The 27,419-nt window shown below is 37.0% G+C and overlaps 1 protein-coding gene across 1 annotated transcript in view; it reads right to left on the bottom strand.

Annotated features, from left to right (window-relative positions):
- frem2b (FRAS1 related extracellular matrix 2b) overlaps positions 1-27,419 on the bottom strand; it is a 65,111-nt gene that overhangs the window by 24,995 nt on the left and 12,697 nt on the right. Inside the window, exons 3-6 of the mRNA XM_008426312.2 lie at positions 6,639-6,785; positions 3,830-4,060; positions 2,089-2,214; positions 921-1,172 (exon numbers count right to left, since the gene is read on the bottom strand). Of these exons, the coding sequence (XP_008424534.1) occupies positions 921-1,172; positions 2,089-2,214; positions 3,830-4,060; positions 6,639-6,785 (756 nt within the window). The remainder of the gene's footprint in view (positions 1-920; positions 1,173-2,088; positions 2,215-3,829; positions 4,061-6,638; positions 6,786-27,419) is intronic.

Raw genomic sequence — 27,419 nt, 5'->3', positions numbered from 1 at the left:
GCTCTGTTAATGAGATCTACTGTGCTAGATTTTACATAATCAGATGAACTTACTGTTTGGTCTTTTAAAAATGTAATAGCGGTTATCTTCTGATGGCTCAATTCTACTGGTCTGCGATTGCACGTTCATGCAAATCCAATTTTGTCCATGAGCGTTCAAGCTATAGAGGCAGTAGTCATTTTTTTACTTTTAAAAGTAAACAATCAACACACATCTTTTTTATAACCACATATTGTTTAATCACGTCAATTATATGACAAAAAAAAGTGATTTTTTTTTTTTTTTAGGTAAATTTTGAATGATTTTGCTATTATGCTTGTCTTTTAGGCTTCACTGTGACCTGCCTGCGATCTTATAGAGTCCTCACTGCAGCCGGACTTTCACAGATTGCCGGATTGATAGGGGAGTGAGGAGAGGCCGACAGGTGTTCGGAACAAAGGAAATCAGGAAGATATGGGAGCCAGCAGCCCAACGACGCGAGCCTGCAGATGTGAGATAAACACTATACCTCCAAGGAGGAAGACTGCACACCCAAACATTTTCTCTCACAGACACAGTCAGTGAAACACAAACAAACAAAATATACAAAAACATGACGGCGCACTGACATTGGCATGTTCTGCGTCCCTTGACAATTTTATGGGTGAGTTGATAAAGAATTTCAGAACTTTTCCTGAAGTCATTGTTTCTGCTGTAAGAATACATCCAAGTTCAGGCACTTTTACACTTCTAGAAAAGAAGGGCAATTATCACGAAAAAGCTGGGTTTTATTTATTTTTTTTATTCCTAAAACATTTCTGAAAATGTCAAAAAGTAGGAAAAAAAATTGCCGAAGAAATCACTGAACAATCACAGGCCTGTAATTTATTGGACTGATTGCATTTTAATGCACAGCTACAATCAGTGAAATGCTCTCTTACCGTCATCCATATCTGGAATGATTATGACTCTGGCTGTGGGGAACTCTGAGCTGAGGCGTCCTCCCATGGGCATGCTGAGGGTGACATTGAAGCTTTCCTCATCTTCGTACAGGGAATCATCAATTATCACTATCCGACAGGATTTCTCTATCTCTCCCTTGTCAAAGCGCAGGACGCTGTGATGGTCCTCAGGCCTGGAGATGTAATCAGAGTAGGACAGCACAGTGGTGGGGACGGTGCCTGTGGCGGAAACTGAACGGGCAGAAAAGAGAATTACAGAATACAAATTTAATGAGTTGAAATTTGACACAATACAAAGCACAATCTGTTGTATAATTTGCCTTTTTTTTCTAACAATATATTTAGCTCTTATTGGCTTAGCAATCAAGTCTGCCGTGCGTCTGAAAAAAGCTAATATTAGTAATTCAATACAAAATAGTTAATTTTCTGTAAAATATTTATTGAAGCTCGTTGCTAGTCTTAACACTTCAGATCAAAATCTTATCCAACAAAATCAAACCAGCAGATTATTTAATTAACATCTAAATAGAATCATCATCGTCATGTATATACTTTACAGACACTAATTACAGGATCTGCGCTCATGGATGACCTGACCAACAATGTTTAGGTTGACCAGTTCTAACCTGTGACCAGCTGGAAAAAAAAAAAAAAAGAAAAACATTCTTTTTCCAAACAGTGAACCTGATCACTCTGATGGAAAGGAAGGAAATTGTTGCTGAGTGAAGAAGGCATTTTCAACTCAGCAACTTTGCCACTAGATTTAGCAAGTATTCAGTTCCCTCTGGCAATCCTGTGACTTTTCACTTTTTGTTAATGTTTAGTAATGCTGTTCTTGCTAATCAGGTTCATTGATAAAATTAGTTATCGATCAGTCTGTCTTTTCTTCATAAAAATGCTGTATAGTGACTCCTCTTAGGATGGCTAGAGAGAAAAAAAAACTTTGAATGCTGTTTTTATATCTTTTTATGTTTAATTTTTCAAGGAAAAAATAGAATTGGGTACAACTATATCTGTCAAGGCTCTATAAAACTAAGTGAGAAGAAATCTGCAGCGCCTGTACTGGTTACGCAATACTAAAACGCATTAGGATTTATGAAAACCACTAAGACAGCATTAATGTTAACACACACAGGTATGGTGTTACCTTGCTGAGTGTAGCAAATAACCATAAGCTCTTGATTCACATCCCCACTTCTGAGTACAGGGATGAGCAGCTCACCAACGTCCTCCTCTATGTTGTATACAGCTGAGGGTATGAACACTGTTGATTCTGTATGTTGGAAAAAGTTAAATAGTCACGTTCAATCTGTTTGCACTGTAATACAGGAATGCAAACAGAACAACATATTTACCATATTTACCGACAGATTTACCACCTTTTTTTGGTCAACACACCAGAAAAAGAGAAATTGTGATGTTTGGACCTATTAAATGTGGAAAATATCATGTGACTTTTGCTTTTAGATAAAAATAAAACATCTTTCTAGTTTGCTTTTTGCTACTCCGATTTGATTGAAGTGTTTTCTTGCAAGACATTTTTTGTTTCAATTTCTCTTCCTAAGCTGAGAAATCACATTTTCTTTAATGGACATTTTTTGACAACTCTTGTTTTTGTTTGTTTCCTCCCCTGTGTTTTGTAGGTCATTCAAAACATTAGTAATTTTGCAGCATTTCAGTCACAAAATCTCATTGTACTGCTCAGGTAGTAAATAAATGCGTTGTCCTTTCTTAGCCCAGTGCAAACAACACATAATATTCTAGCTTCTCTCCACAATACTTAGTTTTTTCTAAATTTTAGCAAATGTAGTCGGTCTTGGTCTGTAATAATTTATTCTCACTGGTTCTTCATAGAGGTCCTGCGGCCTTTCTATGCATATGCTCTCAGAAAAAAAATGAAAATATAAGAAATGTTTTTATGCCTTTGGAGTTTATGTGACCTTGGCAAGCCAAAATACTTTAAAACTATAAACAGTAGAATGCAATAATAATCGATGTAGCTGTAGGATGACAGAGGCTGCTCAGGGCAAGAGGAAAAAGAACCCAAAGCCTTTTTACTTAAGGCAGCTGACATTTAAAATTTTTTTTTTCTTGACTGGCCTCCATCTCCAAGTGTTTGCCTAAAAACAAGCTTTTCGTAAACATGTTAATTATTATACAATGTCTACAACAAATGTCTGCTCAGTAAACACCTATAGGATCAACATTTGCTCTTCTCTATTCCAGTTGTACAAGAGTAAACTTTTTTATTTTTTCATCAGCACCTTTTTATCTGTTCTAGCTCTGCTTCTTCCATATTATCATAATGAGCATTTCACATGAAGTTCATAACCAATCTGTCTAATAACGTTCCATGACATTTGAGGAAAGACAATACCTTCAAAGCCCTTACTTGTCTAAAATTAGAACCTGCACCAGCCTTCATAATACGGTAGTGCTCAGTATTTTTACTTTGTCAGCCCTCTTTTATCTTCTGGATTAGCGCTGTATTTATAGAGCTCTGATGCCCTCAGGCAGATGAAAGATGAATTTCCATGATCAAATCCAAACATGAAGCTAGCTTTGATAAGGGTTGAGGGACTTTTTTTTTTCTCTACTACTTAAAAGACAAACTACGAGAAAATTTCTGGTTTAACCATTTTTGTACAGTACCTATATGAACATACTGCTTGTCAGAAAAACAGCGTGTGGTAATTTTGCTTTTTTTTGTTGCCACTTCTTCAAAAACCATAGCTGACATATTTGCCTGTTAAAGTAAACTCCTGAGTGTGCTTCAAAACCATACAAGAGCTTAGTAGAAATTAAAGACAACTGCAGTAGTAGATATGACTCTTTAAACCACGATGAGTTAAGTTGCAAACATATTTTTGAGCAAAATAGTGACTGACCGTCATCTGGGTCCAGGATCTCCACTGTAGCAACCTCTGGGAATTCGAGAGCAGCCATCACCGGGTCGGACAGGACAATTTGGAAGGTTTCTGACACCTCATACTCGCTGTCTGACAGGATTCTGACTTTCCAGGTAGCTGCGGTCTGGCCTGGGTTGAACTGCACCTGCTTCTGAGCCTTCCCACGGAAGTCTTTGTCCTTCACTGCAGTATTATCCTTTGTGCCGATGCCTTAAAGAAAGACGTGGATTTTCTTTTTTTTTATTATCATATTGTACAATCTATGTATGTGAATTTTTAATCTTCACATTTCACCTTCAGAGGTTTTGTGCTCTCTTGCCTACTTTACTGTGCCCACTGGATTTTATGATTTAGGCGAAATTTACTCTTAGTTTAGATACAGGATGTGTTTGTGAGCCACTAAATTGTTGTTGTGTTGTTCGGTCTACATGAGAGTCATGTACAATTTTAATAGAGTATCCTTTATGGGAAAAAACAAAGGATCAAAAGGGTTTAGCTTTTTAATTTCATTTTACTTATTTCAGAAGCTGTGGTAAAGTTTAATCAGGGTGGATTCTCTGGTGTTTTATAACCTTGGAACTTTACTTTTTCTTAACCATTTTTCCAATTCTAATCTATCTGCCTGATAAAACTCCAAAGTAGACCATTGAACAATTCATCTTTTGATAACATTTTGCTCTTTGATCAGATTTCTTTCTTATAAAAGCAGCACACAACTTTTGATAATAGTGGAATTCTTTTACTTGTTTGATAGTAACAAGAAGACGTTAACTATTTGATATGCAACTCATTTTTTCCTCCATAGTTTTTTTTTTGTAAGCTATTGTCCAGTTTTTCTGATTAAACAGTAGTCCTAAAAACATTAGAAATCACTTTTTTTATTATTATTATTCAAATGAAAATAGTGATTCTATGTCATCAAACTGAGTTGATATTTGATGACCAATATGACCGGCTGAGTTATGAAATCCAAAAAACTGATAAGGGGGATACATTTTTTATCTGGACAATTTTTAAGTCATCCTTGCAGGAACAAAATCAAAAAATAGAAACCAGTCTGATCTCAGCAAAAATGGTCTTAGTCCGCTATGCAGTTTCTGACCTTTTGTATGCCCAGTGTTTGGCTGTGTACTCGTAGTCACCATAGCGGTGACTCTGGCATGATTCCTGTTGGGTCGGAGCACTGAGGCCAGTGAAATGTCACACAGCGCCTCCATTGTCTTTGCTAACTGACTACATAACATGCATCAGAGCTTTGGAAAAAAGACAATAAGCATGACTGCACGCAGCAGGAACAATAAAAAAACATGTAAAGACGTTAGGAAGCTGTGCATAAAAAAATGTGAAACACTGCAGAAAAAAAGGCGACGAAAACTATTATTATAATTTGTAAATACAAACAATATATTCAATAATTTTCAGGTTGAGGATTGCAAAGTTAGCAAATTCTTATAAACTGCGGTTTCATTATTTGATGAAAATGAAACTGGACTTTGATACGCAAGCGGAGATAGTGGGAAAATGCCTCTGCACGTCTACGCCGAGATAAAACAGTCACACTCAATGGGGCTTAAAAGATCCCCAGTCTTCAAAGAGCCATGAGAGGAGAAAATATAATTTGCCTGAATTCTATGCCCCACACGAGGTCTGCGATGAATGGCCCTGATCACAGCAGTTTTCTAAGGATTCATGGCAGGTGGGCTAACTGTAGCCTCCAAACTGGTGCAGTCTTCACTGTGTACACAGAGCAGTGAGGCAATAGCCCACCACTGGGGGCATTCTTTGATCAGAGTTTGGCATGGCACGTCAAATTAAGCTATCCTAAGTTTTCATGAAAAGGTGTTTTTATGAGAAACTTTCTCAGCGAGCAGTGAGAAAGTCATGGCGGCACTTTGATTTTTTTGCATATAAAATCAAAGATCATTTTTGTTTTTGCAAGAGATGTTATAATAATGCAGACTTTATTGAACTATAAGATTTTTCTCTAAGGTATTTCTGAACAAAAACTAAGCATTGTTGCTGAAAATGTCTAGTTAAACTTTATTGATACAGAAGACACCCGATGTCTAGAGAACAAAGATGTACTCATTTTATTTTTGTAAGTAAATGGCCCAATAAAAGCTTCTGGCACCTATATAGGAAGAAGCAATAGAGTATGAGTCAAACTAAAAGATGAAACCTTTAAAAAATTCAAAAGCGTCTGTGAGCATACACGCACAGTAAAAGGCAGACCAGAATGTTTTGTAACATTTACATTTTACTTAATTTTACTATTAGTTCTGGGGCCATTAGAAAATAAAATATAAAACCAGCTGAAACAGGTTAACCTTTAGCAAGAAGCCATTTTAATTACAATAAAAAATGGCAACAGTAGAAAGAATTTGAGACTTTGAACAAACAAGATTTAAAAATTGTTTTGTTCTAGTAAATTCCCGGTTTGAGTTCATCCTTTATAGTCACTAACTTAGGCCTTATGCATGTGAACGCACAGCTATTATGGGATTGTCCTTTGCTATTGTCTGATTGAAACGCAAACACTGGCCGGAGGAAAGAGGTTGAAGGTCGTAACCTGAGTGACCCTACTGAATTTCTGAGCAAGTCTTACTTTTGTCCCAAAATATATCACAGGGTCTGCTTGTCTTTCAATATAATGGCTTGCCAAACAATATCTTCTTTGTTAGAATCTTAAGTTATGGTCGTAAAATAAAATCTGAGGACCACAACTTTGATTGCATTGACTTAATTTTGACTACCAAACAAGGCAGGTTGAGGAAAAAAATCTACTTACTGACAAACGAAGTCTCTCCCAGGTAACCACGACGTTTCAGCACCACCTCCAGGAACTTGACCTCCTCGTTCACCACATAGTGTTCCTTTTCCAAGGAAATCCAAGCCCAATTTAGCCTGAACTGCTGGTTTCTCAGCTTGTTGCCTCCTGCACATAGAAGTGAAAGAAGGTTCTTTAGTTTACAAAGCTGCAAAAGAAAACATAGTGAGATAATCTAGCCAGGACTGAGCATTCAAGATATATTTTTGAAATAAGCACGGTGGTTGTTTTTAGTTTGGAGCAAAAATTTAATATCCCTTATTAGAGTGATTTCTTTGACATCTTAGGAAGTTGATTTTGAGTCTTAGCCAGGACTCAGTGGGAGGTGTGCGGCGTGCAAAACCCGTATGTCAAAGGAACAAAGTTTGCGCAATCTAATTGCTTTATTTCTAATTAAGATGAAGGGTGTGTGTTTTCTGGCTGAACTGAGATGTTTTATTCTTCCCTTTTGAAGTTCTATTCAAAGACTATAAGCTCAAAACACTGAAAGGCAAGACTGCTACCATTTGACCATAAAGACTCAAAGCACGGGCACAAAAACAGACATCAAACGTGCACGGACACACAAACTCCACCAGAAAACGCTGGAACAAGCACACACAGTGACGCTGTGAAGCTGCATCAGACTTTGATATTTTAATTGCCACAGGAGTAGCTAACAGCGTAAATAATGACACAGGTTAATAAAAGCTAAAGCCTGCACAGTAAGCCTCCTATTAGGAAGGAGCCATGAGAGATTCAGATGAGTGATCCACTAAACAGCTAACAGTACAGAAAGTGGTGGGATAAAAGCAAAACTGCCAGGAGGGTTCAGGAACAATGCAGAAAGAATTCAGAGTGCTGCTGTTGTTTATGTTGGGCACAAGTGAAAGTCTCTGCACAGCACCACCCTTATTGTTATGGTCAGTAAATCTGTCACCTCCAGCCGACCACTTCGCTGCGTTCATTTCCTTTTCTCTTTAAGCGCCGTAGAGCCATTACACTTTCACCACGGGTGTTGTATTATGTGGGGTGTTGTATTATGTGGGGTGTTGTATTATGTGTGAGGAAAGTTAGGATGTATGTGGGAGTTTGTGTGTGTATGTGCGTGTCTTAGCATTCCCACCTTGTAAGATCTTATAAGGCCCCCTTTAGGAAAATTAATGTTTTTGGGTAAGGGATTAGGTTTAAGATTAGGGTGTGTATTTGGTTTAGATTAGGGTTAGGATTAGGAGTACCGGTAGTGGTTCAGTTTAGGGTGAAAGTCTGGGTTAGGTTATGGAAATGAAGGGAAAATAAATGGAAGTCACTGCAAAGTCCTGACATGATATATATGCGTGTGTGCATGTGTGTGTGTGTGTGTGCGTGTGTGTGTGTGTGTGTACTTATTTAGCTATTCTTAGGACCACTTCTGGCATATGTTCTAACCTTCTGAAGACCAATTTGCCTTGTGGAGATGAAAGCCTGTTCCTAATCCTGCCAATATGAGATGGGCCTCGTTGTTTAGGCTCAGGGATTATATTTAGCATTAAGGTGTGAATGGAGGTTTGGTGAAGCTTAGGGATAAGAATATACTAGTAATAGTTAGGATTAAGTAAAATGTCTGGGTTATGCATGAATGTAGTTACTAAATTGAATGGAAGTCAACACAAAGTCTTGATATAGATAGAAATATAAACAAGTGTGTGTGTGTGTATGTGTGTGCGTGTGCGTGCGTGTGCGTGCGTGTGTGTTTGTGTGCGTGTGTGTGTGTGTGTGTGTGCGTGTGTGTGTGCGTGTGCGTGTGTGTGTGTGTGTGAACATCTAATAAAATCTTCCTTCACCTGTGTAACAGTGTATATGATCACACAAGAGCAATGACTCTTGACTTTTAAGGTTTTTGCAACACATATTGAGACACAAATTTTAAATTTAATAAAATACAAAAACAGTAAAATTCCCTGTTTCATCTTTAATGTTTTAGTTGAAAAAGGCATATGCAGAATGGGTTGTATTAGATTGCAGTAGCTGGTAAAAAGACTCCAGTCATTGCATGAGTCATGCCTTCCTAAGGTCTACCACAGAGCAGGATTTTTCCTTCCTGTGTGTTCCACATCATTCTTCTGAAGACAGGTGACCTTTGTATGACAGGACCTCAGTGCACCACTTGGATTAAGGCCAGCAGTGTGGCACTGATGCCAGTGGTAAACACTGCATGTGTGATCCCTAAGCTGTTGAGCCTGTCCCTCACCAAGGCATCAAAAAAGTAAGTCTTGGCCATCTGTCTGGTATCTTGGCCATGATTTTAAACTTAGAACATCTTTAAAGAAAAACTATATAAGTTGTTGTCAGACGCCTATGCTGAGAATGTCCCAATGCAACGATAAACCATCTTGTTTTTATGGCAATGAATTTTATGCTTCAAAAACTTACTTATATGACAGCAAGGACATAATTTGTTCATGAACATACCTCTTTAAGAACATACCTCAAAGAGGTATGTTCTCGTTTTAAAACAAAAACAATCCACAGTTTTCTGACCAAACACAATGTGGTGTATAAAAACAGGATATTGGTGTCAATATGAGTCGCTTAAACTGGATGTGACTTTAAGAACAGTCTTTTAAACTGTACATTGTTAATTTTGGCAGGGTTCCTGCCACGGTAAGCATCAATGCAACAAATCATTCAGTTTTGTGTTTAACACAGCGTAGTATTCTGACTTAAATTTGTTCATACTGTGTTTTGATTGCTACTGATTGCACCCAAAACCCTAAAACTCTAAAGCTCCCATCAAAAGTTGGCAATCCCTCCCTTGGTGCATTTTCAGATTCCAAAGAGTAGAGTTGGAACAGATCCCATCAAATGTCAGCACTGGAACAGACACATTCTTGGAAGGAATATCCGACCTAGTTGGATACTGAATTGAGACTTCATATTTTGGATTATTTTTGAAGTTTCAGATTTACAGCCAGAAAGTTGGATATTGTATTATAGTTCAGTCATGAATTCCAAATAAACACATATTTTAGATTTATTAACAGATTTATTTCTCAGATTGGCCAGACTGTCAGTGGACAGTCTGTTGGCTGCAGAGTGGTTACTCAGCTCGCTCAGCCTGGCCTTTTTTGGAGATATCTTAGTGTTGAGAGAGAAATGCCACACGCATCTATCTGCTCCAGGTTCTGTGCAAACATTTAGAGAAGCATAGGTTGTGTTCTGTCATTACAGTAATAACTCAGGAGAGATCCTGACTCCTCAGCTTTATAAACCATTTACTGAGGGGGGTTTGGAAATTTAGCAATGTTTTGGAAGACTTTTGAAAACGTATATTGACTGTCAAGTGCTAAAGTGCACAGAAAATGGTGGAAATTGTAAAAAAAAAAAAAAAAAAAAAAAAGAAAAGTCAGAAAAATCAGAAATAATTTTAAAAACTCCATCTTAATGGCCAGGAAGCAAATATTAGGCAGTGACAGAATCGATATACAAACTGAAACATAATGTTGGTAATCTCTATTTTATTTAAAAAAACTCATCATTGAACCAGGAATAGTACATTTTGGGACTGAGATAGAGGGCCATTACAGATTGCTTCGGCAATAAACAATCAAAGTGGATTCATTCAGTTTTACTGGTGTGAAATGAACTTCACTTAGATTTTGAAACGGGTGAACCAGCAAAACACTTTGACCAAAAACAACACTCTGTCAATGTGCTTTAGATAAATTAGGTATCAATTAGGTATCAATAGCTGTGTCAATTTAGATGTTAGGACCAGTTAGGAACACAAGAAACTGCACAGAAGCAAGTATACATAAAACAGTTTTATGCCATAAGACTAAAATAACATGAGAAAACACTTCAACCTGGTAAAACTGCATTAGTACAGACTTCAAGGAACTGGGGAAGTGGAGGTGCCAGTTTAGAAAGAACCACTTCACTCCTCCAAATTTATTTCTAATTAAGATAAGAAGGGGCTGGAGTAAGTCCACTTCAAAGAGACCCCAAGGAAAACACCCGAGTTAATCTTTAACTCGGCCTTAAAGCGCTGAACTACATCAAAATCCCTTCTTTTCACTCCTTTTTACTGAACTGCATTTTGTTGACTTGTGCTTGATGGACGCTAAAAATTGTTATTCATTATATCAATTTCTACAGAGAACACTTTATTAGTTCAATCAACTGATTTGCCTGACTGGTTTATTCAAGGTTTTTCAGCAAATTTCAAAAGGTTTCAACCTTTTTTTCACCACTTGAACCTTAACGGTTTTTTTTTTCTCAAATAAATGAACAGTCTATTTAGCTGTACAACTTCTCTCTGCTCACATGCTGGTGGTTGTGTGATGAGAGACAGAAGGCTTTTCAGAGAGGCTAAAGAATGTGAGAGGCCTGACTCTGCCAACGTAGAGCCCCCGTCTCCTCCCTACATACTGTACATGTTGCAGTCAGGCCTTATTTGGGTACCATCAAGCATTGTATAACTGCAATGCCCCATGAACCCCCATCTGTTAATTCAGCAAGGCAGACAGACAGGCAGCCATTTACCTACAGAGATAGCATCACAGCGCTCAGACTCTATAAACGGGTACCAACCTGTAAATGCTGATTAAATGACGGCACACCTAAAAATATGCATGTATCATTCATTCCCCATTAATTTTCAAACATAATCTGTCTGATCTTTTTAGATAGAAAGCAACATAAAGCTGCACAAACACTACCTTGCACAAAAACTACTAGCCAGTATGCCGTAGCAATGTTATTTATTAATGAGCAATAAAAAGAGACTAAATTGGCAGTAAAAGCAGCAAGATTATTTTACTTTAGAGGGTCTTTAATTATTAATAAACACATAAAATCTGAGCCTTAGTAAAGCATATGCTTTATATTACTAATAATAGCTGCAAGAGAGTCTTTACGTCAGCTATTTCTTTGCTATCTTAAACTAAACTTGAGGAAACAACTTTATTATTAAACAACTTATTTTAAATAGATGCACTGAAACATTTAAGTAACTCAGCAAACGCTAGACAAATTACAAGCAAGGACTCATCTTTTATATCTACTTTGAATACAAGCAGCAAAAATCTTGGTTGCAGGAATTCACTCACAAAAATCCAACTATTCAATTTAAAACAATGCTTATTTCCTATATTTTGTATCTGTATATTATGAGTCCGTATCAATTCTCCAACTTATGATACACTCATGTAGTATTTAAAACAAAAATGTATTAAATTAATATGTAATGACTGAGAGAGAGGTGGTATTGGATAACTAAATCCTTATACAGCTGGAAAAGACTCACCTTAGCCGTCACTCTGTTATTAAAAATACTTCAAAAAGTATAACCAATGCGAGGGTAAAAGTTTTGAAAAGGTAACTTTTTAAAATCTTGGGTTATATAAGTCACTATATAACCTGCTGTATAGAATTGCAGGTTAAAGTATGCTAATAGGAAAAACTTTACCTATTATATGGGAGGATTTCATATGGTTTGAAATTCTGCTTTCTCTGTACTTTGTCTTCTGTTAATATATTAGCCAGGGAGACTCTAATCTGTTTAACTGTGTAGCATGTCAAATGTTGGTAGATATTTCAAATCTTTGTTTGTTTTTGTTGTTTTTTTCTCCAATTTTACTTTTGTTGGTGGAACAATATTGCTTTGGAAATACATAGATTTAAAGACCATTTTAATAGGGAAAGACTCTCTGCATGGCTTTGCTTTGTAAAACGAATGCATTCCTGTCATAGAAAACATGTTTCTTCATCTTCATCTGAACATTTAGGTATAGTATGTCTATTTCATGACCTCTCCCTCAGTGTACCAGACTATACCAGCATATTCTATGCCCCTCCAATTAAGGGAAAGTGGATATAATAATCCTGTTGAAGGGGAAAACACATGGCCAAGCAGAGAGAGAAAGCATGATATGGTCTAATCACCCTAAGCCTTGTCTCTGCAGTCACAAGCGGAGAGTTGGCTACGGTTCGAAAGATTTAGCACAGTTATTATTTCACAAGCCCTAGACCTTTTTGTACCCTCTCAGGGAACTTCTCCGCAGTAAATCTGACCTCTCCTCAGAACCCATTCTGCTACCACGGCGGTTCTGGCACTGTGGTCACTCTCAGGCAACATTTGTGGAGCCCAAGAGAAAGGCCAGAGGTACTTCTGAACAAAAGTGCCGGGTCAAAGAACCCATCAAAGCTTAAGGCAAGAAGAGGTTTGCTCTCAGCAGGAAAATCCTGTGAGATTACCATCTCAAAAAACAAATACACAAGTGATTAAACTATTGCCGATCATTCTAAATGTGGGATGTAATGTCTAGTTATGCTTTTGTTAATGAAGACAATATTATTAATAAATTGTTGATAGTGATAAATTCATTTGTGCTGGCAATGCTCCGACTCTGGCATAAAAACAGCAGGTATGGACCCTAATCTACCCTAATCTGAACAGGACAATGTGGGTCGGGAAACAGAAGAACAAAATAAAACTAAGACCCTGTCATACCACTGCTTATCTTACTTTTATTTCAATTGTGTAGAAAGACCTGATACCACCTTACTATGAATTTGACAATATCATACATAATTTGATACTCAGCTAAAACTGAGTGCCATGAGGCCATGAGCTGAAAAACACTACACTTGTGCACCACTCCTAGAGAACTGATGCAAGATTCCTTGAAATGTTTTGAAAAGGACTCGATAATGACATCACTGAATCTCTTGGCATGCCGTGTTGTCTTCACTGATTGAAATTCACTCACCTCAGCATGCTGGATGCTTGAAGTTGAAGTAAAACTGACAACCTGCTATGCTTTCTGATTAAATCACCCAGTTATTATCAGACCATCAGGTGACACTTGGAATATGTACTTTGTAGTTTCAGATGGTCAATTTATTCTTAAATGAGATGGTGTTCTGCTGAAAGTAACACCATCCTGACACAACAACGAATATCATACCTTTTATCCAGTTACACATGCCCTATTGCAAACAGACGAAGATCAAAAGTGACACATATACTTTTAAAACATTGACTAGATGACAGGTCTTGAAGTTTCAAAAAGCCCTATCCATTTTTCTCACATGTAGAGACATGTGCAGAAATATGCCTATATAAAAAGAAAGATAAAAATTTGCATGATTTTACAAGAATTTTAACAAATAACTCAATCTAAGATAGAAATGATTGACAAAAAAAAAAGAAATTAAAAACAAACAAACCAAAAACATTAATCATTTCTATCTTAGATTGAGTTATTTGAGTTAGAAAACAGAATGTATGCATTCTGTTTTCTAACTCTGACTCGAGGTTGCTGTGGAAACCACACTGTGACTGTCCCTTTTCTTCACAAAGTAGGAGCCTCTCATATGTCTACTAAGGCAAAGAGGAATCCAGGAAGCTCTTTTTTTGTTTTTTAATGAAACCCCTTTTTATTTGTGGTCTGAGAGAAAAACACAGCAGAGAAGCACTGTTCAATTTGATTATACGTAAAGGTCACTCGCGTCCTGGGAACCTGATTTAAGGTTCAGTGTCTTCACATAGTGCTATGACGTCAGATGTGTATAGCAAAACAACACTTCTGTAGGAGCCATTTTCCCCTTTTTTCTTTTGGTTAAATCTTAGAATTTAAATTGTTTTATTCTTATTGTTTATTTCCTAGTTGATTTATCATTAGAATTTTTGTTTAATTTGCTGTTTAGAATAAGTTCTTTGATTAGGAATTCACTTAATTAGTTAATTAATTTCAGGTTGGGATGTGGGTATTTCACGGTATAAATAGGTGGGTCTTAGGTAGCATATTATGCACGTGGGTGGTCATAAGGTTTTTTACCAGCCTACAGAATCAGCCAATAAGTCATATCGGTTTCTATTGTCAGTCAGAGAGCAGGTGCAGGAATAGGAGCAGAAGCCTGTAACCTTTTGCCTGATCTGAAAAATAAACCCAAAGAACTATATTTTGACTTTTGATCCTTTTTTGCTGCGTAAACCAGAATCCACAGTGCATCCGGTGACTATTTGAGTTTGATTCACCTTTTCTTTAGATCACCTTTGAGTTTTGAGTTTTTTGATTTTTGAATTTAAGTTTAGAGACAAATGGTCACTACAACTTCTATAAGAGTCATGAAAACACTAATTACATTTGGTTTGACGGATGCAAAGGAATATTTCTTTTTGAAAATATACGTCAAAGAATGCTTACTGACTTTTCAAAGGGTGATAATTATTTAATACGATTATACAAGTCTACATACACACCTGATGGATTTTTAAGAACACATTAATTAGGCTGGATTTATGTTTACCTAGGCAACCGTTGAATGATTATTTAGCAAACAGTTGTCAGATAATTCAGGGTTCTGCTTGGTTTGCTGTTTTCCCGCAAAGTACAGAAGATGCCCTGTCACTTACTAAAGATCAGGACCTGCTCCTGATCAAGCCTCCACAAGCAGGCAGATCCAATCTTTTGGCAATGTCATAATTACTATAAACTCTGGAAAGAATTTTAATGTATAATTAAAGGCACATCTTGTATCATTTTAATGACAAGTGCACTTAAAAACATGTAGATAAAAAAGGTTAGAAAAAAAGGCTGTAAATAAAGGCTCTAATAGCTATAAAAACAAACGATAAAGGGCTCGTTATGTTTGAATTGGTAGAAAAGGTCTGAAAAACGTACTCCTTGATTGTCCTTGACTAACATTCCCGTCAATCAAAGAGGACACAGCCTCGAGTGTCTTAATTAACAGTGAACCGCAAGGTTTAAAAAGCAAAAGCCTCAAGTCTCAATATAAAAGGGAGTACCAACAAAAGGCTGAATTAGCAGCTACAGGGCTTTTTTCAGCACTCACATAAAGGTCATTGTGGATTTAGTTTCTCACTTCTTACCAGTCAATTATTTATGGGATGAACACACAGGTTGCTCAAGCAGCTGTGGCAAACCATTTTCACACCACTAAAAAACACAGGAGAAAAAAAGACAAATCGCTGCCAGCCTTTGAGCAAAAAAACCCACAGTAATTTTAAATGGTTTAAGTGAATTCCTATTTCAACCCCTTAAGGTTTGGCTTAAAACATAAATAACTGATTTATTTACAAGAAAACATCGGTGTTTAATATTTTTTTTCTATGGATTTAAGCTAATACATTTTTTTCTTTTCTTCAAAAAATGTTTACCACAATACACATTCTTGCTTAAATTGATTTGTTTTATTTGCAAAATTTGACTAATTTTCAAATGGCAATATATGGTATAGAACTTCACTGCAGCTGGTACAGCAACAGCCAGGATTAGTACATTAGTAGCAGAATATTTTACATGTTTTCTTCATAAAAACACAGCTTTCATTGCGTCATGGTATTAACAATCAAATTGCTTTAAAAAACAACTTAGCAACTGTATTTTCAAAAGAGGAATCACCTTTATAAGTGTGATGTTTGCTGATTGTTTAGTTTCCATGCTGAAAATGTTCATGATTATAGCAAATACAAATGTTTTCAAATGGCCAAATGTGCCTTTTGTACGCATATGAGAAACATATTAGCCTTTGTTTAGCCAGCTGACTGGTAGTGTGCAGCAATGGGTGGAGAAGGGGTGTATTCTGTGTTTCTCTGTGATTCATAAGGCTGGCAGAAACACAGGTCCAAAAGGCACTTTATTTAACGTTTGTTTATTAGTATTGGCGTAGAAACAGCATTTTGAACAGTATGTGTTGCGTAATTTATTTATTTTTTTTTAGTTTTCAAAGGAATGCATTTTGAAAGCTATACCTATTTCATGATACTGTTTATCACCTACCACTCAGCGAAACAGAGGTCTGTTCTGTGTGTATATATCTGCACAGAAGCGCTGTTCAAGCTGCTAAGCACATTTTTTTATTTTTTTTTTCCACTCTCTTTGTCCATCTGTTACTCTTGCTGCTTAATGTATGGTTCTTCCGTCACTTTAAATCTTTCAAAATACAATGAATGATTTTCCCTTGCAATAAAAACTTAAGTTATGTGAAGTTGTGTCTTTTTTGTGTGGGAGCCTGCTGCAGGCAGCGATTAAGTCAAGGTTACAGATACAACAGAGACAAGCAGATGAATTAAAGGGAAGCCTAATACATTCTGTTGCTTCTAGTTCTAACTTTCCCTGTTTGTATTGGGACTGTGAATACAGTTTTACCATGGGTGGGCTGAACTTTGCCACACTGAAGAATGTTTTATTAAGAGAAACACATAAGTCAACACTCCTGTGACACATACGGCCGCCAGCACTTCAACTTTTCTTATAAGAAAAGATTGAATTTGTTTAAATTGTGCTGTGTGTGGATATACTTGTTTGAGAAAAAGATTTGGAAAAACATATTTAAAAAACATCTTAGTATATGTGGTGTAGTTGGCCTTAGCTATTCTATGAACCAACATTTCATATATTATTCAAAATGTTTGTGAGAATGAGATCAGGAAGACAAAAAAATTTGTTGAACTTAATGTTTTCATGGTGTGACGGTTCACCAAGGAGGAAAAGAAAGACGATAAAAAGCAACATGGCTATGTGTGGAAATGCAGGGGGGAAAAAACAACGAAACATGAGAATACAGGAAGAGAGGACCTGACAAAAGAGGACGAGCTATTTCTTGACCCCTCAATGCACAGTGTTTGCTCTCTTGTCAGACCGAATAATGCTGGACTGTTTGCTGAAAGCAACAGTGTGAGGCCGTAGAATATAAAAAACCCCATCCCGGTCCCACAGAGTCATGAGCACCATACTAATAAAGCTGGGATTTTGGTGAGCCTGTTCTCAAGGTTGGCCTTCACTGGAGTCGTTTGAACGAACATGTTTCAGCTGCATTTCACAGTCGTTACTTGCAAATCCCCCAACATGCGGAAGGGCTTTTGCCTGAAAAGGAAAATGCTCCTTGTGAAAATAAAATGGTAATTCTTTAATAGGTGTTGGATGACTCTTTGTCCTTTGTTTACAGCTGGCGAAAAGGAGACATCCAGCTGAACAGCAAAAACCTGCACGTTAAAGATAAGAATGCTGTTCTGCATTCATGAAAAGAGGAATGAAATTTTCTAAGCATTTACTGTTGTTATTGTCTCTTGCTTGTAATCTTAGACGGATGATTAGTCTGTGCAGCAGAACAAAAACCTTTGGATGTAAATATCCACTGGCATGTTAAAAGCACATCTAGGGATGCTTGGAACATTTTATGCCATAGATTGTTTTTTTGTTTGTTTGTTTTATTTCAGCCTGTGCATGTAAATTATTGTTAGTGTGGCACTGAGATGTTGAACAAACAATTTTGTTTTTCACGTGGATAGACAGTTGCATTATTGTTTCACGGGCTAATCTGAACATCACAACCTAATTTAATATGCAATAAAACCTGGTTCACAACAAGACTGTTAAAAAATGCATATCAGTTCACATGCCAGTATGGTAATGTCATTTATTTCTCAATCTATTATGGAATGCCTTAATCGAAATGAGTCTTTAAGGTACAATGAATGCCCTTTAAAATATCTTTCATTTGCAGTGCATAATATCATCCTAAACTGAGGTTGAAACCTTTGAAAGCAAGTACAAAACATTAATGAGCCTTGAGTGACTTTTTATTTGGTTTTTAAAGCACATAATTCTTTTAAAAGCACACTTTTCTGGACATATCTGGAACAACAAAATATTGGCAGAAGTAAGAATATAGATTACCTTTTAAAGAAAAAAACTGTTTTAACAGTAGCCCACTGAATACCTGGTTGAGCTAAGCAGAGGCAAACAAAGGACAGAATTCTCCTCACCCATCAAAAATATGACTAGTTCAGAAACATGTGTTGCCCCAGGATTATGAAACAACTGGATGTAAGAGAAGCAACAAGACAAAGCTGATGGAAGAGGACATAACACAGTTTATGTCCCCCCTAGGACAGATAGCTCAGACCACCAGGCGACAACAGTTGTTTGTGACCATTAAATTTATCAGGAAAGAAAATCCTCTATTTTACCCAGGTGTAGCTGTAGCAGTGTTGTCTTTGACTGCAGATTCTGTCAGACAATTTAAGCTTTTCCTTCAGCTAGAACATTCATAGCATTGGGTTAAAGTGACTTTTTATGGGTTTTTTTTTATCGATGTAAAAAATATTTATTCAGTCAAAGAGCCTCAAAATGTTTAGTGAACCATGAAAATAACCCTGGAAATGCATGTTCTCCTTTGAGTGCATTACCTGTATGCCACTATTTGCTTGAATCTGGAATGTAATTACTGTATCTTTGTGTGTGTGAATTAAGCAAGCAGGTGTTGAATGTCTGCTCCTGAGAGGGTCTTGGGAGCAGCAGAAGCTGCTAACAGATTTGAGAAATTAGCTGAAAAGTGGAAATGGCCGGATAATGTGGGAGATGAAGTGAAAATTGTGGAATCAAAGATGAAATAGGACGCTGCAGAATAGCAATAGAGTAATAATAATGAAATGAGAGATAGAGGGAGAGGAGGGGATAGCTCTTTTGTTTCTTTAAACACAAGCTGAAATGGAGTTCATCAGTTATGGGGTGGTCCATCCATCCATCCATCCATTTTCTTACACCCTTGTCCCTTAGTGGGGTTGGGAGGGTTGCTGGTGCCCATCTCCAGCTAACATTCCGGGCGAGAGGCGGGGTCACCCTGGACAGGTCGCCAGTCTGTTGCAGGGCAACACAGAGACACACAGGACAAACAACCATGCACACACACTCATACCTAGTGACAATTTGGAGAGGCCAATTAACCTGACAGTGGGAGGAAACCGGAGTACCCGAAGAAAACCCACTCCATGCAGAAAGACCGGGGCCAGGAATCGAACCCAGAACCTTCTTGCTGCAAGGCAACAGCTCTACCAACTGCACCACTGTGCAGCCTTGTGGGGTGGTCTCATTGCAATATTCAGCCTGTATTTGTACATGTTGAAATACACCTACTTGCACCTTGCAGAATCTAGAAGATTATTTTGACGACTCAACACCCAGATCACTGATACATCTCAGGAATAGTTGTTTAGCATTTTGGGTCTAATTTCTTCCTAAGAGCTAACAGAAGGTGAATTAGACTAGAATATAAAAAACCACATGACAACAGCTTAATTACTACAGTGGAGTTAAACCATCACAAGTAAAACCATGGACTGGTTATGCTGAAAAAAGTAAGACTTGCACAATACCTGTATGATTACCTTATATAAAGTATTCTTATCATGGATTTGTTTGGAGAAACCAAAAAGCTGACAGCCACAGGAATAAACTTAGCAGAGATGGTCAGAACTGGAGCACAAACTTTAACATCCAAGTTGAATGCAGCCAAATGTTAGTGTTTTTAGTGCTTAGAATTCTTGTTAAGCAGTCATTCACTACTTGGGTTACTTGCATGCCCACAATGTTCCCCACATTGTTTTAAAATCCTTTGTAAGGAGCCGGTTTGTTTGGTCTCCAATCTACTGCACTCAGACAACAACTCTTCTGATTTCCTCCTGGTCACTTAATAGATCGCAGCATAAATCTCCACTTTATGGATTCAAAATTAAGCTGAGTTCATGCTTTGATAAAACTACTTTTCTCCTGAATGACCATTGTGTTGTGCATTGATACCACAGTTTGGTATTCCAAGTTTTGGCTGTGTTCCTGGCTGCCTGGTGTTTGCTTATTTTCCTTCATACGTTTTTGCCTTTTTAGGACATGGAAATTAATACAACAATTGCGGGATCTAAGTCAAAACGTTATATGTTATATGCCCTTTAAATTAAAAATGGAAATGACTGCTTTTAGCATACTGATTTTTTCACAATGCCTGACAGGCACAAAAATCCCCAATTTAAAAAAAAATTGACCAGTAATAACCTTCAGAGCATTTTAGTGGTAACTATTATGCATAAGCCAATTATTTGGGGATTTAAAGAATGATTGGAGCACAGTATGAGACTGCCCAGTTGTCTAGACCTGCACCCTCTGCTTCTTTTTTTTCCATCTTCCTATTTGCTTGCTAATATGTAACTCTTCACTCCCAGCTCAACTGCTGGAAAACTAAGATAAGCCCCTGCTTGGTCTAGTTAATTTCTGTCAGTAAGACCTTCCTGTTTTCTTGATGGGGGAAGGGTTCATTCAAACTCTCCACAGTTTTCATGTTTTTAGATTTGGGTTTAGCTTTTCTTAAAGTTTCTCTATTACCCATCCGTGACAAAGACAGAAAAGATTAGGGACGGCAGATCGAAGCATTCAACAATGCAAAACTTCAACTGCATACTGAGTACAATAAATGTTGTGCTGAATGTTTTGGAAGTATTTTTATGATTATATATGGTGCAGTGAAAAGGTATTCGGGATTTCCCCCTAATCAGATTTCTTGTAACTGCTTAATACATAAAACGCATTTTAAAATACGACAAAGTTAACCTAAGTAAAAACAACTGATGTTTTCATTTGCATATAGAGAAAAAGCTTCCAAAACCAATAAGCGCTGGGTAAAAAAAAAAGCAATTGATCAAACACGGTTTTTGATTCAATTTCATTAGTTTTATTACTCTAACAGTAATTACATATTTGTAACAAACCCTACTGACAGTGCTGTGAAAAATATTTTTATCCCATTTTAGAATATTTTCCTTTTTCAATTTTTTGTCACATTTTAGATCACTTAACAATTTTACTATCTACAGCCAGATGTGAGGCTGCTTTGACTCTCCATGGTCCAAGTGATTTTCTGTAAAAAATGGAACTATACATTCTGCTTTCCACATGAAATCTTGAAATAGAATGTCCAGCCATTAGTTTTTGACCTTAAGCTAAAAATAACTTTGTTTTATACAATAGGTGAGTGATCTGAAATAAAATAATTTAAAAAAAAACACACAAAGATTTAGTGACCTAGTCTAAATCTGGTCTACCATCTTTTTTTATGCCTTGTTAAAGGCTGGCATTACAAAGATAATCTTTGACCACTAAACAGCAAAACTAGAAGAGATCACTGATTTCATTTCTCACCCTTTGAGGCAGGCACGCATTCTCAGAAATGTGGAGATCTACGGTTCTACTTCACATGCATCTTACTTTACAGCTAATCATGTCAATGGTGAGCTCTATTCAAATGCAGATGAAGCCACTACTACTCTACTACATTTCACTACTTGCCAACATAGGTGGTGTTTGGGGAGTGAACTGCACATCAGCACATTCATGTCATCACTCCAGGCGACAGGAAGCAACTCGACGCCTTGCTCTCACCAACAGCAGCACCAACAAAGCACTTCTATCTTTCAACTCCTCGGTTTCTTCCCCCTTCCCATTTCTCGACAAGCTGATACCTTATATCCTGTCTATCAGACCACACTTATGGAAAGCATGTGGTGGAGAGCAGAAGCTTGAACCACAATGAAAACCTTCTAAAGGTTTCATCAGCATTTTTTATGAGATTGGCTTTTCAAAGATTCTCTAGACATACTCCCGAGTTAGAAAATGAACAATACTTAGAAGGTTTCCATCAAGTTGCTCAATATTCATAATTCACCCCAGTGTTATACTTATTTGGTGAAAATTTGAGTGAAAAAAAAAAATTAAAATTACAACTCTGTTTTTCACGTTGCTGTAAACAAGAGAGAAAATGACAAGAAATCAGTGACAAAACAGTTTTTCATCAACCGCAGATGTAGCCAAGAAATCTGATGAACGATTTTAGATCTCTGATTAAAGAATCAGGCAGCTGGTCTCACAATGGGCCTGGGATGGATCCTTTCATTGTGCCACTGTGAATCTGCATAATAAGTGCACATAAAAGAGGTGTATCATGCACTGGATTCAAATAGCTAAACCGGGCCTCATCTGAAGAGAGCCGGGACATTACGGACCAGCTGTCAGGGGCTTAATATGCAGCAATGCTGAGAAGAGAAGCTCCAGAAGCTCCACTGCTGGGATTTGGGGGCCAAAAAACACATTATCCAGAGTGATTTAGCAAAACCAACAAAGCCTTGCAAATGTGGAAAAAAAAGGAGATGTGACCTCAGCAGCTTTAGTATTAATGACACCCACTCTGTCAAAACTATCTTATAAAGTTGTTTTTAATATGTTAAAAAACCGCTTCTTCTGTGTGAGGCTAACATTTTAATTTAGCTTCTATTAAAATGTACACAGCACTTAATTGTGATGAGTTTCTTTTTGTTACAGATGCTGATGTCATTTGTGTTTTCTTACATGCATTTGTCAGCCTTTGCAGTTTTGAGAACTGGGACAATCCATAAAGAAGCTGTCAAAATCCAAAGCTAGCCTAAGCTAAGGAGCATTTGACTCCTGAGACAACCTCAGTTCTGCTAAACTGATATCCTAAGGCAGTCATGACGACACATATTATCTTTTCACAGGACAAGTCTGAGCCTGGGATTTTGATACTTTTGGGAATTCATCTTTGCTTTGTTAACCTTGGCTCTATACTTGCTGATGGTGCATTAAGGCAAAGGGAAATCCAGGGTTACCTTTTATTTTTCTCAAGGTAAAATGAGAGTAAAACACAAATTCTTAAAGACACTGAATCAATGACAAAGTTATCAACAATGAAAAGTCTTATTATTATATTCACACACTTGTCAAAAATGTAGACATGGGTCGGTTAGATGGAAATAGTCTTAGTTTCACAGCTGCTGGGAAATATGTCCAGTTCCAGAAAAAAACGCTGACAGTCATGGTGTGGAAACTATAGGACCACCACCAAACATTTATTTCTGAAGCTACTACTGGAAAACTCCAAGTGGCAGGTTGATAGTGGCCATTATTACAAATGTTTGCCTAAGTCTATGTTCTTACATCAAAAAGCAAAAAGGAAATCAATTTATTCCATTGTTTTAGCAGCAATAGGAGTAATTATTGTTTTTCTGTTTCAACTACAATTAATTAGATCATTTAATTAATTAATTTTTTTCTCTGCATATTTTGATGCCATAAAAACCTGATGTATGCCGATCCATGTCAAAGTCAGGCAAAGTTTCAACATTTTTGCTCAAACTGTTTGTTTAGAAGTAGAGCTATTTAATCATTGCTGCAATAATCTGTCAGTTTGTGGTTAGCTGCGGTAAGGCTTGTCACATATTCTACAACATAAAAACCAGATGTTAGGGAATAAACTTTTAATATATTGCAGTATGCTGTACTATAGCTATAGCGGAGGCTGGTATGGAAAATTAGAAAGACAGCAAGGGAGCAAAGAAATGACATAAATTACTAACCAAATTAAAAAGATTAGCCTAAATCCTCACTCTAATTCATGTGTGTGTGTGAGTGTGTTTTTATCCCCAACATGAAGCAGCTGTTTCCCAGGAAAATCTCAGCAATCAAATGTCAGGTTTCTAATCACAAAATGTGAAAAACAAACAAGAAACAAGCGCAGGCAGAAGCTGAAGAATAACTTTATGCCCCCCAAAATCTCCTTAAAAGACAACATGACCAGCTATGTAATTTCCTGAGTTTTACAGCATGCCTTATGCATATGATTCATACCATACAGATTCCAAGGACAGAGAAATGTAACACTCCACAAGAAAAGTGTAGCCCCGACAGTTTCATTAATAACAGGACAGAAGCACAGAAAAAAGAAAAAAAACCTGCAGAGTCATCACCTAAGCTGTGATGGGAATAATATAGTATACTAACCTTGCAACTGCATGTGAGTGCATGTTCCATCTTACTTTTGTTGTACTCTAGCACGCTATTGGGAGTAAGATAATCCCTCCAAACCTAGAGTTAAACAGGATGAGGGACAAGAGAGATGGAGTGTGTGCTCTGTGTCACAGGCGATTACACGCTGGTAACATGGAAGATGTTGACAACCGACATATCAGATATGACTGGAGGCCTGAAATGGCTCAGAGGATTTATCAGCTGAAAGCACTCAGTGACTTCAGCTTACCTTATTTCATGGAGCAGAAATAACAAGCAAAACATACTTTTTTAAGCTTGCAGAAGTGCATTGATGACAAGAACACTTCATTGCATTAAAACAAATCTGTATTTTGTAATTATTCGCAATAACTTCTCCACAAATCTGAATTGTTGAATTGTTGACTTGACTCTCTACTGAAATCTTTTAGTCAAATTCCTTTCAGACTTCTTTTAAGAACTGAGCTCTTAATGACCTATTTCAGTCTCCAGGTTCCCCAGGAAAAAGGGAAAAACAACATAGACGAAAGTCTGGAATGAAAAACAAAGACCACAGCAGTTGTGTCTGTCATTAGGAACATCTGTAATGTTGACTGACTGGCTGGAAGCAGACAGGGATCCAACTCGACAAACAACGACCTGGGAATGCCAGGGCTTGTGTGTGTTCAGGTAAGCTCACCTGAATGCACCTGAATCCCCGGGAGACAAGGGGAGTGCTGGAGTCCACCAAAACATATCAATTAACTGATTTAAAACGACAAGAGCAGCCCCATTCCATGTGAACACACATACGTATAAACACAAACATCCATATGCCAATTTGGTTTCAAACCAAACACTTTCCAGGTAATTATGGAGATTTTTTTGCTTTAAAGCTGTGTTTGTGCCTTTGCTTTGCAGGTGTTAAGTTACTTCAAAGCAGTAGTCTAAGCCTTGTCTTCCCTTCTTTGGAAAAAAAATAAAGAGCTTTAAAGGCATATGAGTTAGCTTTAAGAAAAAAGAATCTGTCAGCAGGGTGGATAAATATACTATTTATTGCTATAGATTCTGGACTTCAACAAAATAAAACATCATAATTTACATCCTGATATTGTGGAAAAATATTAATGCTTAATAACACATTGTGGCTTATTGGAGGTGAAAGAGACATCTTAAGATTAGCAGCTAAGTTAAATTGATAAAACATTGAAATGAAATTCTAAATTGGGCCCTTAACACAACATGTAAGTCTAAAAAAAAAGTGTATAAAGCCGGAGATTAATTGCCACAGAGAGGAAGCCCGGCCTTTGGCAGTTCAATTACAAAACAAAGTCACAGTAAGTCAATGGCAAGTAAGCCTAATAGAGAAAATGTAATATCACTTTCAACAAAGTGAAGTAACATTGTGGGCTGCAGTCCAATTAATCTAAGTACATAAAAGAAGTATAATAAATGGCTTGTCACTATCTATTTACTCAGTGCTTCATTTGTAGATTGATAGCAATTGTTTTGCTTTTATCACACTGATGTAAACACATCCAAAAAGGAGAATACATATGCATTTGCAATAATATTTACATGCACAGTCCCAGAGGGAAACCTTTCATTCCAGAGCTTTATGCATCTGGACATAAAAACATGGATATGTAACGTATTTGTGTGGGAGGACGGCAATCAAAAGTAACATGAAAGAGGTACACAATAGATCCTTAATTGTTATTGATTTTTATATATATAAAGTTATATATATATATAAACTCAATTCTGGCATATTAATTAATTAATTAATCTGCTCAGTTTCAAACCTCGCTTGTCACAGTGGCATCCTCCTCTGACTCAAAATAAACATATGTTGAAGACACATTGATTCACCATCCTGTGTTCTAGACGTATGTGATGTGATGAGTCTGGAAATTTTTCAAGCTTCAAAATAAACCTGGCTAAATCCATATTGACATCGGCCAATACAGATAAAAGTGACATTTTCATGCTGGAAATCCATATTTGAAATAATAAAACACCCCCTATTAAATGAAAACATCAATTAAATGCTGGCTTATTTAAATCCTTGAATACACATAAAACATAAAACTGCATAAAGCATGTTTTGGATAGGGTTAGTTTCATTAATTCAGTTTAAACAATTCCTTCTTTCAGACAGATCTAGACAGAGATATGAATGAAAAATATTCATATTGATGCTGTGGTCTACTTCTAAATGAATATCTGCATGTTTCAGAAAAGCGATACAATTGCACATTTTAAATGTAGTCCAATGGCCCCAAATGAGGCTGATCGCTCATACTCAAATGTCATACTTCATATTGACGCTTTGCCTGTAACTACTTCTTTTTCCCATTTCCTCAAATCAATGGCATAAATAAATGTGACACAGCAGGCTGGAAAAGTAGTATAACACTCTTTCTTGATTTATGTCTGTTCTGATCCCCATTTGGTCTAAGCTGTTCTCATTAAATATGACTGAAAAGTGAGAATAGGTATGATTTATTTGAGTTGCACAACCTTAAGGGCAGACAATGACTGGAATATCTAAAATTACTTTAGTTAGTTGTCAAAATGTACAACAAATGTTTGTTAGAAAACTATTTCAGGCATACAGAACAGCGGAGAAATAAACAACTACCACCAAAGTTGAGGTCTCAACATAAATGGCTGATAAAGACACACAGAAAACAATTATTTCAACATATTGCTGCCATAGGTGGTTCAATTAAAATAGGCAATTTATTCTTACTCAACCTTCCTGTTATGTTGCGGGTAAAATTGACCCGTGCTAAAGTTTAAAAATAGTTGGAAGTATGTTTTCTGCATGAAACATTTTCTATTTCTATAGGTGCACTCTGCATATATATTGAAAATGGTTCATTTTCCACATTGGCACCAATCCCTGGGTCTACATATTACATAGATACTGTTTGGGTCAATTTGACCAGGCAGTCAAGTTGAAGGGTAAAAAAGGGTCAAAAAATGTTCGTGCAACTATGAGACATATTTCCCTATACACATACACATACACATACACACACACACACACACACACACAGCTATACAGGTATATGTGGTTTAGCCTGCCTTTTTCGCCAAACAGGCCCGGTGGTGGTTTAGATGGACTACCCTTTCCCAAGTA

Source organism: Poecilia reticulata, linkage group LG13 (genome assembly GCF_000633615.1).
Source record: "Poecilia reticulata strain Guanapo linkage group LG13, Guppy_female_1.0+MT, whole genome shotgun sequence".
Lineage (NCBI taxonomy): Eukaryota > Metazoa > Chordata > Actinopteri > Cyprinodontiformes > Poeciliidae > Poecilia > Poecilia reticulata.
The sequence above is the reverse complement of the archived record's forward strand: the minus strand, read 5'-3'. Positions and strand labels throughout refer to the sequence as shown.